Genomic DNA, 14,624 nt, shown 5'->3' on the forward strand with positions numbered 1-14,624 from the left:
TACAACAAGTGATAAACATCTTAACCACTCACTTGTCGCTACCAAACACACTCATTCCATACACACACAATGATCTTACTTGCATTAACTGTTCTGATAGGAACTTGTGTGGAGAATGGAGATGATCCAATTTCATTAACAGCTGATATATTCAGTTGATATGCAGTAAATGGTGTTAGTCCAGTAATATTATACCTGTATATACACAATGACAGGATCAACACATCACATCACTAAACAATCAGTCAACCATACCTTACTGTAGTATCACTACCACTAGCATCAACAGTGAGGCTTATAGAGCCTGTACAGTCATCAATATTTGTTTTTTGACACAACATCAACTGATACTTTGTGATTGGAGCATTATAATAATTAGGTACTGGCCACTCCACTACAATAGTTGTTACAGTACTGCTTATCTGTTTTATATCATCACCACGTATAACATCAGGAATGGCTGTAGATAACAGATATAACATTACATACATACTACAAATACATCATAACCCTTTAAGGACCGCTGCCGTAATATTACGTCCAAAGTAGGTATTGCTCGAAAGACCAGCGCCGTAATATTACGTCCAAGATTATTGGCAGTAAACAAAGAGCTATAACTCCGCAACAAATGAAGCTATTAGATCGAAACAGGGTCCATTGTATTCGCCATTCATAGGCGATTCTTTTGATATATAAGGCCAACTTATCACGCAAAACTAAGCCTGTGTAAAATTCCTAACAAAGTACAAACATTTAATATTTACACAACAATAAAACTAATCTTGTAGAAATCGCTCCATAACTTTGGCTGTGTTCATCGTATTAACTTCAAATAAAGCTCAGAGTGCTCACTATTTAGAGGCGAATAATTTGATATACAAGATCACATGACGCGGTTTTAAAAAACTAAAATAGCGGACTGTTTTTATTGATTGTGTCACAAAGAAATCGATCGCGTGTAGGTGTTTGAAACTCACCTTAGTGCTTTTAAGACATTGGTTCTACACTTTGGTAAGTTAGATAATGTTGTTTATTATTGTCAGGCGAGTCTTTTAGTATAATTTGTTATACAATTGAGCACTTGTAGGGGCTTTGTCAATGCTATAAACTTATTATATTTTTTAAAACACTAAATGCGCAATAATCATAAAATGTGTGGGCTTTCAGGGTAGACTATGCACACAATTTTTGGTCCTTAAAGGGTTAATAGTGAGATTTTCAAACAGAACACTCAACACCTGAACAATATTAGGGAAACTATAGATCTTGCATACATGCAAAGCCAGCTGAAGGCTGGCTGTGGGCATGTGCCTGGCTGGTTTCCTGAAATTGGTTTGGCAAAAACTGTGTGTCTGCGTGTCTATCCAACACCCACATGAGCAAACAGGCTTTGAGCTATTGAAAATAAACCTTTACTCAATGAATAAGACCGTTAAGTATCAAAGCTCAACTTTCTATTTCTGTCACGCTTACTTGAAGGGGTATGGGTACAGCTCAGTAGTGGTTAGCCTACGTGCTACAACAGGCGTATAACGACTGAAAAACAACACAACAGACCTTGTAAGCTACCAGGAATGACAGATCTTCTTGAATTGAAAGGGGGCATATTCCCTTCATATGTAAACAAAAATTAAGAGCAGCCATGAGGTTTAGTGTTGAGAATTTATATATAAAAACAATAGACAAACTATAAAACAGTCAAGGAGATACTTTTTTTTGCATAATTTGTGGTTTAAAGTGGTTTGCTCAAGTTACAATTCCTTAGCGATGCATAGCAACATAATTGATGAATTACAAAATACGTGTAATTCATTGTATTATGTGACAAAACTGTTCCAAATAGCACATCAGGCAAAATCAAACTAACACCATCAGTGGATAGCTACACTATCGTACTAATAGATTTTATCCTCATTACTATACTCAAACTGGTTTTAACAGACATCTTTTCTGGGTGGTGTGGAGAGCTCAAACGATACTTTCAGGCCTTGTGAAAGGCTTGGCTTGGCAACAATCAGTAGTTTGCTGGTGGATTACCTGATAATGTTGGTCAAACGATTTTTCTGCTGATTTTGCTGCATATCAGCCACTAAGATGCCAGCACACCCTGTAATCTCGTGTCTGGACTTCAATTGTGGTCTGCCTCCATTTTGAAGTCTATCTCTTGCCCACCCTACCACCCCCACCCCTTTGTGAGCACCTTCGCTCGTCCAACTGCTCAGATTTTCTATCTTAGCAGGAAACTCTACAAGCAGCTACAAGTGCTGAAGTGGTCTGAAAGGTAATTGATTGATGCACATCTTGTGTAAATTCCAAATGTGTGCTTGCATCCTTGGTGAGTTATGCTGACTTGAATTCTTTAAAACCGTTTGTCTTGAAACTTCTAATGTGTGATTTGGAATGTTTTTTTTCTTTTCCAAAATTCAGTCACATATGTAATACCTCAGATCAAAGGAGCTTTCCGGGCTACATTTTGTATGTAGCTCAGCTAGCCAGGCTACATACAAAATGTAGACTATATATGTTAAGGCCAAAATTGATTATGGGGATTGATTAATACTCACGTGATTAGTGGATTTTGCCATGAAAACTACTCAGACAGAGAGTGTTTTGTACTCCTCACTATCTTATGAGTTGAAAAACGTTGGGCTAAGGTAAGAACTAGTGCTATAGATTATTAACTGATCACTAGCACATATTTCCAAATACGGACCATGTTTCCGAATACAGATGATATCCTCCTCACAAACTTACCACTCTGCACGAAGTAACTACTCTACAAGCAAGCTTACTAATCTAGGGTATTAGTAAACTTTATAATCACTCCATAAATGATTCAATAGCACTGATTAAAACTCGCGTAACCAAAATACTCCATGATATCTCTAGGATTTGTCCGTTCGTTGTAACCAAACGTAACCAGAAGAGGTACGACATGAAATAAGTGCTATCCGATAGAATTCGTGTTAATTGCATACTTTGAATATCTAAATTACAAAAGTAATGTCTTAATGGACTTTGGTGGATTTCTATAGGCTCCTTGGACACTCTTTACTTCATTATCAGCAGTGCTTTCTTCCCTGGTGGCTGCTTATCCTCCATTTTGTTTGTTTGTTAAGTTATTTATCACGTGATGAAGTCTCCAATAGACTGTGTATATAGAAGTCAAACCATAGGGGTTGACTGGGGTTGATTACACCACTGAATCCAGCATAAGAAAAGCTTTTGATTGGCACATAGTTTTTAGAAATACCTTCCAGAAATAGATTCTCTGTATAAACCCTATGGCTCACGTGAACGTGTTTTACCTCCTCTGAGAATGTACTAGCTGCATAGCCATAATCAAAATTTTCAGGCATGCATATATAATAAATCCAGTGGTTGCACTCTTATTGGCTTGGGTGATTAATTACCCTGTGCAGTCTATCAGCTTGATACGGATGGGAAGATTTACATATTAGCTGTAACACATGGCATTTGGGCTTTGCCTGAAATGCCCTGCTACCCAGCATACATGTACACATCAGGCAAAGCTCTCATGCCCGTGTTACAACTATTGCACATATTATATATGTGTGCATGAGTGGTACAAGTAAAATCCAAATATTATTTCTTTTAAACAAATCTGAAAAACAGTGTAGCTTAAAATTTTGTATTATGATGTCATTATTATGACATCATCAATATGACTTCACCATACACAAAATTTCATTATGTTGACATGACATTCATTATTCTAAAAAAGAAGATTTAAAATATGGCAATAATACTTGGATTCTACATGAACCATTGACTTATACACGCACATATTGAACTCTCTCTCCACACACAACACACACGTTATAATTATAAAACTCACATAACTGAGTATTTAAACTATAAATCTTTATTTTATATAACTAGATACTGAGGCATCCACATGGTTGTAAATAATTTTGCGCAACATCACAAGCAGCATGTCTTTGAATAGACTCCAGTTTGTTTAAAGATTGCCTAGTGTAAGGAGCCCAAACTGCAACTATATATTCCAATATGGGTTTATCATAAGTAAGATGCAGATCCCCTTTGATTTTACACAAGCAGTTCCTGAATTTTTTCTTATAAAGCCTAACACGGTTAGCCTTTTTGCATATATAGTCTATATGTTAGTTAAAAGACAGTTTAGAGCCAATTGACACCCCCAAGTATTTAGCACACTCAATCAAGATAAAACAGTGTGCAGTAATTGTGAAAGGTGATATATAAAAATATATTTTTATATTGCACAACACTACTTCCAATCCATTTTGTTTACTGAATGCATAGTAATTTCTAGTACATGCATACTTGTGCACCTCATGCACAAAAACAATATCAGACTGTATGTATGTTATCAGGAATTGAAGTTGTATGACTAGGACACACACGATCACTTCATCATGAAGCACGATAGTGGGTTCATAATAGGGATTGCCCATGTTTTTTGCAAAAATCCTAATATAACGCACACCTAAAAACCACCTTGAAAAGCAATCTTAAACTCAAAACAACCATCTGGTGGTTCTTTGCAATGAGTATATGTCCAGTAGTACGTATCAAGTGAAAAGGAAACAGTATGTGTATCTCAGACAAAACTGAAATATGCCAGTTTGTTCATATTATTATTATCTAATCCAAAACAGCCAAGCTGTAAAAAGTGTGCGGCCGTCAGAAAGGCTATGGTGAAAAAATATGTGAAATCCAAGGTGGCGGCCAAGAAATGGCTGTGATGGTAGGTTAATGGTAAAAATTTTAATAACAACAATTCAGGTGAATTTTGTGCCAATACCAAGCGGCACCAAATTCACCTGAATTGTTGTTATTAAAATTTTTACCATTAACCTACCATCACAGCCATTTCTTGGCCGCCACCTTGGATTTCACATATGTTTTCACCATAGCCTTTCTGAGGGCCGCACACTTTTTTTTTACAGCTTGGCTGTTTTGGATTAGATTTCACTTCTTTTTGTATTTGTATACCCCAAAGCCGGCCTATGGCTGGCTTTAGGGCTTTTTAACCTATCATTTTTTTCTTTACCACAGGAAGAAGAAAAGATGTAGCAGGGTGATTTCTTTGTAGCTGAACTCTCTACAATGTAATTCTTCTAGCTGAACTCTCTACAGGGTGACTAGTTTCTAGCTGATCTCTCTACAGGGTGACTTCTTTCCAGCTGAACTCTTTACAGGTGATTTGTTTGCAGCTGAACTATCTTACATAGTGGTTTCTTTGTAGCTGAACTCTCTACAAGGTGACTTCTTCTAGCTGATCTATCTACAGGATGACTTGTCTCTAATTGAACTCTCTACAGGGTGACCTGTTCATAGTGGAACTTTCTACTGGGGGATTTGTTTGCAGCTGAACTCTCTACACGATGGTTTCTTTGTAACTGAACTCTCTACAAGGTAACTTCTTCTAGCTGATCTCTCTACAGGGCAATTTGCTTGTAGCTGAATTCTCTACAGGGTGATTTGTTTGCAGCTGAACTCTCTACATGATGGTTTCTTTGTAGCTGAACTCTCTATTAGGTACCTTCTTCTAGCTGATCTGACTACAGGGTGACTTGTTTGTAGCTGAACTCCCTACAGAATAACTTGCAATGTAATATAATTCTATAATGGAGTAAATTATAAACGTAGCTGAATGCTCTTTTAAGGTGACTGTTCTATTAGAGTATCTCGATCTCCCATATGCTACACGTAGTTGGCTTTGGAATCAGAACTCAGTGGTTTGTAATCCGATTCTTCTGTACTACTGCAAGGACTTTCTATGATAATTATTCCAGCTACACACCGATTTTCAGCTCACTGCTCTAAGCGGTTTGCCTGGTAGGTGTGAAAACTAATAGTTTTTAATTCATAAAAATCGATCGCGTAATTTTGACACAGGTTGGGGTTTGTGTCATATCTCGATGGCCTTTAACTGGATTCCTTTCAAACCACAAAAAGGCACTCCTACGATAGTTACTCCATCTACATAGCAATTTTCAGCTCATTTCTTCAACCGGTTTACCCTGTGGGCGTGACAGACCTTCAACCTAATTTTATGCAAATAATCGGTCATAACTCCGTGAATGTTCATCAGATTCCTATATACCAAACCTGATACTGAGATTCGCCTTAATGAGCCCTTTAAGTGTGCCAAATTTCAGCCTGATTTGAGCACGTATTCGTGTTTTATGGTAGATTTTGCAAAGTGTGCGAAAAGAAGTAGAAGAAAAAAACGAAGAAAAAAACCCAAATTTTGGCCGCTCATATCTCTGAAATGGCTGGAGCGATTTTCTTCAAATTTGGAATGTGGACTCTCCCCTACCTAGCCGGCACTTCTGTAGCAACTTTGGTTTCAATTGGATAAGGAATCATGGAGCTATAAAGCTGTGAAAATCGCATTTACTTTCTTCCTGTAAATATACTCACGGTAGTGTGTCTTGATTCATAATATTATTATTATTCTTTCACAGGCATAGCGAAGTTTACAAGGAGAATCCTGGGATAAAAAGTGGCAAGGCTTGCTGAATGGATCATTGTGCGTGTCCATGACCTATTTTTGATTTTGTTTTCGAATGGAAACAGCCCAAACCGGGCCGTTTCTTCTTGCCAAAAACGCCATTACGCTCAAGAAGCCATACAAGATCACGCTCAGAGTTAAGTTTTTGGTGTGCGCTACTTGTGGCTGATAGAATCTGTCTTTATTAAACTCAGTATAGCTTAATCTGGGCTGATGACTTTGTAGCAAGGTGTTTTTTCGCTCTGTGATTATTGTATGTGGGTGGGTTATCCAGATTAAATACTCTAATAGAGCAGTCATGTAAATACTCTAATAATGCAGTCAAGTGTATAACAACAATCCTTGCACTGAATTTGACAGCTATTAAAGGCACCAGTAATGTAAATTGTAGCTCATATTGGGAGACTCTCAGTCTGTATGCACTTTGCAATGTGATCAGTTTCATGTTTATACTGAAATGTTGACAGCGTTACTATGCAGAATGAAAAATTACACTATTCACCACAGTTTTCATTATCAATCAAAGAAATCCATGCTAATTTGTACACATGATATTGTAGTCAATATCGTGAGAAGATATTGCTGAGGAGATGATGTGTTCCAACAACTTGCAGCAAATACTAGTCAATATATGATATAGGTCTATAGTTCGATGGATTAGTACACGGGCCTTTCTTGTATACTGGTGTTACATGTGCCCTATTCCAGTCTGAAGGGAGTTCACCCTGATGTACGTATAATGCAGTCAAGTGTTAACAACAATTCTTGCACTGAATTTGACAGCTATTAAAGGCACCAGTAATGTAAATTGTAGCTCATACTAGGAGACTCTCAGTCTGTATGCACATTGCAATTTGATCAGTTTCATGTGTGTACTGAAATGTTGACGGTGTTACTATGCAGAATGCAAAATTACACAATTCACAACAGTCTTCTTCATAATCCATTACTGAATTAATAAAAAGTACACAAACTAGATGAATAAAAAATTGGAAATTTTAAAATAGGAACAGGGATCGCTGAAAAAAGCCACAAAACAAGAAGGGATCGCTGGGGTGGTAATGTAAACCACAAATCCCTATTTTGACTCACCTCAAAACGACAGAGCATGTAAGTAAAGATTTATGACAGAGTCAGCGATCCCTTCTTGTTTTGTGGCTTTTTTCAGCGATCCCTATTCCTATTTTAAAATTTCCAATTTTTATTCATCTAGTACATTATATATATCATATCTTACCTTGTACATAGACAGTGATGTTGTTACTAACAGAATGATTGTTTCCTCCTACCACATTCTCTGCCACACAAGTGTAATTGATGATGGCTCCACGTACACTAGAGTCAGCTGTTACTGTTAATTGAGTAACTTCACCACTTTTACCATCAACTGGAACACCATTTTTTTCCCAATGAACTTGAGCATCAGGATGAGACTCAACCTCACAAATTAACTTTAACTCTTTATTCACAGTCACGTTTACTGCTTGGTCGATTTGACCCACTGCAGTGATGGTCACTACTGGAACAACTACACAATATTTTGATAATGAATAAAACTGAAAACAAAACTAAAACAACTCACATTCTACTATCAAATTAACACTCTGGCTATCCCTTAGTTCAGCATGATTTAAAGCCTGACATCTGTACCAGCCAACATGTTCACGTAACACTGGATCGATTGTCAATGTACTTATGTAAGATAATTGATAACTATCATTAGAACTGTTGGTTATACTAATACTATCATTTTCATAGATTCTACCACCATCATTACCAAACCATAAGATGGTAACATTCTGAGTACCCACAGCATCACGATCATTAGTAACATCACATGCAATATCAACACTGGATCCTTCAACTACAGTAACATTATCAGGCAATGACACAATCTTGGGTGGTCCTGAGGTGACAGTCATGTAATACAGTATTGACAGGTTAACTCACAACTCACCATACACTGTTACATTAACAGAATTAGATGAAGTGTTACCAGCAGAATTACTAGCTATACACCGATACATTCCCTCATGGTCTTGTTGGATGTTACTAAACCTGATCATCATTGTATCAATACCAGATGATGTACCAGTAGCTGGTCCCCAACTGTTTGTAGTGTTATCAAACTTCTCCCAGGTGAATGTGATTGTGACATTTAGTACATTACTAGTAGCATCACATGATAATGAAGTGCTTCCCATTTCATTGATAATCACAGAACTAGGATGTTGCGTAATAGTGGGAGGAACTGAAATTAAGAGAAAATTATAATGATTATTAACATGGTAATGACTAATAGCACATAAAGATGTGTGAAACAGCAAATAAAACAGTACTAGAAACTATGATGTAATTAAATCTACCAAGTCATAAAAAGCAGAATACTGTTCTAAGGTGACGATGGTGTATATTCAATAAAGCATGACGTAGGGGTACTTATTCAGTATGGGTTAGCTTTCCCACACACACGCACGCACATAGGTAAAATAACAGTTTGGAAAGGTGAATTTAGCAAGTACCATTTTTTTTTGCTGGATAATTTAGGTTACACCCAGCTGTTGTAGACTACTGAAATTGGTTTGGGAGAATCATGCTCTTGCATGTGCACCTGTTTATGAATTACATGAATCACTGTGAAGGTTAGTCATCTATATAATAGTGGTAGACAAAAAGCAGTAGACCCTGGGACCTAGAGACCTACGAGGGTTAAACTCTTCTTGGAATTTTATATACTTCACTTCTATACTTGTACTAGGCACCTCTGCATGTAGTCTTGCATGGCCAATTCACTATTTTCCGTCACAGTGTCTCACACGATGTTAGAAATTATAAGCGCCTCTGAAAAGGTATCTGAAGCTGACTGCATTTATAGGCCACTTGTCTGCTGCTCAATGAGCATACTAGTCTACTATGTCGCCTAGCTTAGAAACTTTGTGCAAACACACCATGATGTATGAAGTCTGATTGTCTAGCTACTGGACTGAAACTATAGTAATTGCTGTTTCCCTGGAATATTTGTTTGCACAATGTTTCTAAACTTTCAAGTAGTATGCTCATTGTGCAGCAAGTGAGTGGCCTACAAATGCAGTCAGCTTCAGACACCTTTTCAGAAACACTTATAAATTTAAACATCATGTGAGTCACTGTGACGGGGAAAAGTGAATTGGCCATGCAAGACTACTTACACAGGGGCGTAGGCATGGGGGGGGGGGGGGGGGGGGGGGATTTGAATGGTTCGGGTGAACCCTCCTTTTCAGTGGTATTCTTAAAAACTAAAAATCGCATTAAACTCTTAGCCTTGGAACTCTCCAGTAGGTATACGCACGCTGTCATGGACCTGAGAATCAAATCGTACTAAATGAATCATTAATAATGAAACCATACAAGTACCATGAGAGCAAATTTGCACGTGATACTTGGTAAAAGCAGCGGAGATCCAATTTGTGAAATGGTGGAGATTAGTTGAAGGGCAGCAGCTGCAGCAATCACGATATACATGATTTACATTGTGAATGTCTATTTAGTGCGATGTTAGTGCCACAAGGCGAGCACGTGATGCCCGAATGTATTGGAGTACAAACCAGTCTAGTGACGAATTGAAAGAAGAGGTAAGAGTGATGTTAAAGTTTGTATGCGGAATAACGTTTTGCCAGCAAAAGCTCAGGAGTGGATCTTGGAGAAGGGCGATGTGCTAGAAGATTAAAGTTGGGAGTCAGTATGCTATCCAGAAGTGAAGATAGGCTAGTTTCATTAATAATACAGTAGGGTTATAGTGTTCATAAGCTGCATAAACAGCAATGTAGGTTTCAGTTAGATAGATGCACACACAGAGCTAAGTTTAATGTTGCTGTCCAAGGGCAGATTTTGTGTATGCATAAATTTCATCTAGAAACTGCCTCCCTCCATACTAGTCCAATACTGCCACAATGCTTACTTTTATACTTTTGTATATCTTAAGATCACAGCTTCTGAGTAAATCAGAAGTAACTAAAGATACTATGGACAACTTGAGTTATCCATAGTACGGGCTACTCTGGGGTACCTCCAATATTAAGTTACTTAGTAACTAAAGATACTATGGATAACTTGAGTTGTACATAGTATGTACCTTGGCTATCTGGGGGACTACCATCAATATAAAGTTACTTAGTAACTAAAGATACTATGGATAACTTGAGTTGTACATAGTATGTACCTTGGCTATCTGGGGGGCTACCATCAATATAGAGTTGCTTAGTAACTTCAAGATACTATATGTGGACAACATGAGGTATTCATAGTATGGGCTACTCTGGGGTACCATCAATACTAAGTTACTTAGTAACTATAGATGCTATGGACAACTTGAGCTATATCCATAGTACTGGCTCACAAATTCTCTATACAAAGCCTCATGGCTATTAATTTTTACAAAGAGGATATGCCCCTTTCATATGCCATTCCTGGTCACTTACAAGGCAAGGTCTGTTACATTGTTTTTCAGTCGTTATATTGTTACAGCACGTAGACTAGCCCTTACTATAGTATGTATGTGTTGAACTGGATTTTCAAAAATATTTATTAACTCGTGGATGCAATAGACGATATGCACACTCTATTACTCGAACGAAAAATGATCAATTAAGCGTAGACGGCGCAAAACTCGACGGTAACTTAAAAGCGGAAGTCCCATACAAAAGTATGAGAAGCAAATGCAGCTCGAGCAATAACTCACCACTCGAGCTAAGGACAGGCCATCTTGCTTGCCATACACTTCTTTTGCACGGAAAGAAGTGTATGGCAAGCAAGATGGCCTGTCCTTAGCTCGAGTGGTGAGTTATTGCTTGAGCCGCATTTGCTTCCCATACTTTTGTATGGGACTTCCGCTTTTAAGTTACCGTCGAGTTTTGCGCCATCTACGCTTAATTGATCATTTTTCGTTCGAGTAATAGAGTGTGCATATCGTCTATTGCATATAATCTTAAAATTTAGCTCATTTGTAGCACTGCTCCCGCTAAAAGTGTTGCAAAATTTTTTCATTCAAATTCCTAACACAATCTCTACGATCAACAATTACATTACCGGTACATCCAGGAGCTTATAAGTGCCCAATACTACATATTGATACTATGCAATAAATCAGCACTCTTGGAATATGAAGACAGGCAGGTCAGTGATATGGACTAGTTATGAGTTATTCAAGAGACATATTGCAATATTAGTAGTTATCAAGATAATGTGCCAAAAATTATCGATGCTTTTTTAAAGATATCACCCACCCCTACCTACTACAGGGGCAAACAAAAGAAATATTGCATGCATTGTCTCAGGTTCAAAAATAAGTTCAAAATGATTCCAGAGAAAGTTTGTGTTTGTACTTGTATATTGATAGGTTAAGAATGTAACTACCTTCTCTTTAGGTTTTTCAGGTGTTACATGACTGAAAAACAATGGTACAGGCCTTGTAGGCTACCATGAATAACCTATTGCTTCGAGTTGGAAAGAGAGTGTGTCCGGTGCTTATGTGTACAAAAATGCACGGCATCCTTGTCAGTTTGTCAAGAAAATTCATGGGGAAAAGCTGGGGAAAAGCTGGGGAAAAGCATGATAGACAAACTATAAAATAGCAGTTGAGAAGACACTTCTGTGAGCAAAACTATTATGTGGTTTATTCAAATAGCACTTCCTTAGCAGTGCATAGCAATGTAATTAGATAATTTATGAAATACGAAATTATTAAACTATTAATTAGATAACTCTGTCAGTATGCATTAATGTAAAACAAAAACCTATGAACTGAACAAGTAATAGCATAGTATGTACACTGTTGAGGCTGCTTGGCACTAGGGCTCAAGTGGTTTTTACTATTCGAATATTCTTTATTCACAACCACTGACCATTAAAATAGTCTTTTTCAGCATTGGTATGGATGAGATATCAATAATCCTGTTGTACAAGAGGCCTCTTTAATATGATTACTTATTTAGGATCAAGAATTTCTTTGTACTCTACATGTTTCATTTGAAACAAATATTCGAATACCCAAAATGGTATTCGAATATTCAAATATTCACCAAAATAGAATATTCGTTTGAGCCCTAGCGTAAGTCACCAATTATTGGTATGTAAATTTTGTAGTATAAAGTCGGTTGATCTTAACCCTTAAACGCACAAAGGCCATTATAGTGGCCCTCACGCATGGTAGTAAACAAAGCGCTGTAACTTCCGAACCATTGTCCCTATGGCTACGTAACTGCCATCATTTAATTCGTGATGTAATAGCGAATGAAATGATATGTAGGGTTTTACCCTACACTGAAACACAGGGCCAAAACTCGCCATGAAACTAACTTTTTACGAAATGAACACATAAAACTGTTTACATACCTTTGGAAAAAGACTCGTATCTCCTTCCCAGTTCATTCTATTGTTCTGCAATAAACGCCAATCGATTCGCCATTCAATTATGCCTCAGGCCATATATGGGTCACGTGACTCAGCCAATTACAAATATGGCTGCCACCGTAAGGAATACAAAATCGCAAAAAGTCGAGACGCTGTTCTTCATCGCTTCATAACAAGTGAGCGCCTGTTGTTACAGTGGTTATTTAAACTTCCCCTGATAGCCTATTGAATAAACGTTCTGTTTATATAAGGTGTTAGGCTAATTCAGTTTAGCAAACACTCACCACTTTCAATATAAAACCAATTTTGGTAAACACGCATTTCTCAAACCTGCGTGCTCGTTTAAGGGTTAAGGCAGGTACAATTATCAGCACTTGTAAACTACAGAGGCAATGGGATATTTGGAGGCTACCAAGTTCCACAATGGGCTGTTATACCCTCTAAAACATTGCTTACAATCGTTTTCATTTGGTGATTATTTTTGTTAAAGCGCTATACACAAACTATGTTGGTTAAGCATGGAACTGCATAAAAATTATTTCATATTGCAAACCAGTATGCTTTTACATCTAACCTGAATATCTCTTGAACGGCTGGCATCATCTTCGTAAATCTTCTTTGAAACGGAGTTATCCAAGGACTGCACCTCAGTCTCATAAAATGTTCACCAAGAACCAACGAGGCATCATATGCATGCCACACAGAGACACTATACATGTAATATTTATGCTTGGCCTGGTTCCCATTCCCAATGTATTATTATGTCACATTAGTTGTCCTGCATGTAAAGCAGTTACTGTATAGCCTAAATATTTCAAGAGGCAAATTTTTCAAGGTTGAGCAATGTTGCTATAAATAAAATTTTTGAGGATTTGCAGACACTCCCAAAATGTATTAGACTAAATGGAGGCCTAAATATTTCAAGGGTCAGGTCACACAAGACATGAAAAGTAGTTAGTAAAAAGGCTACTTCAACCCAAAACACATATCAAATAGTATGGTAGTACTGTTTAAGTAGAGATTCCCCCAAAAATGACGTGCACCACCTAGAATGCTGCCATTAAAAATCATCCTAAAGACATCTTACACCACAAAATCACCTTACGGAATAATATTAGTCCATCTAACATGAAATAACGCATTAAAAACAAGGAAACACTTACTGGTGACCAGATATAGAATTTTTTGTTTTAAATCTCCAAAATTTGAAATTTCGTCTCACTCACTGACCACAGTCACAAGCCTAGAGCCCAAACGAAGCAGCGTACAGTCATCATTTTACTCCACAACAACAAACTCACCGGTGGGATGTGCCTTTTGGGGTTCCGATGAGTGTACATCCTGTGCGCCTTGTCTTTCCTTTTATCTTCAATCAGGTTGGTTGTCTTCTTCTTCAAGCATCGAAACCATACTGAGGTGTTAATTTTCCGTATCAAAACTTTTCTGTAGACACCACAAAATTATTTCAGAAAGAACTTATGCTGCTGAAAGACTGGGGCGTTTATAATTTCAAGCGTTGCACGCAGAGGAGGTACGACACGAATTAAGTGCTATTGAAAATAATTCACAATAATTGCATTCTTCAAATGGTTATATCACGGAAAATCAACCCGTAGACAAGATTTGATGAACTGCAAAGCTACTTAGACACTTGTGCAGTTGATTTTCACTGGTTTTCTCCTCCCAACTTGCTGCTTCGCTTTGTTTCGTATGG

General features: G+C 37.5%; 1 protein-coding gene across 1 annotated transcript in view; it reads right to left on the reverse strand.

The window, feature by feature from the left end:
- The window catches only part of LOC136255751 (tyrosine-protein phosphatase Lar-like), a 156,839-nt gene that overhangs the window by 25,174 nt on the left and 117,041 nt on the right, over positions 1-14,624 (reverse strand). The window contains exons 25-29 of the mRNA XM_066048627.1: positions 8,481-8,774; positions 8,106-8,429; positions 7,761-8,051; positions 256-460; positions 80-195 (exon numbers count right to left, since the gene is read on the reverse strand). Of these exons, the coding sequence (XP_065904699.1) occupies positions 80-195; positions 256-460; positions 7,761-8,051; positions 8,106-8,429; positions 8,481-8,774 (1,230 nt within the window). The remainder of the gene's footprint in view (positions 1-79; positions 196-255; positions 461-7,760; positions 8,052-8,105; positions 8,430-8,480; positions 8,775-14,624) is intronic.

Source organism: Dysidea avara, chromosome 5, assembly GCF_963678975.1.
Source record: "Dysidea avara chromosome 5, odDysAvar1.4, whole genome shotgun sequence".
NCBI classification, from domain to species: Eukaryota; Metazoa; Porifera; class Demospongiae; order Dictyoceratida; family Dysideidae; genus Dysidea; species Dysidea avara.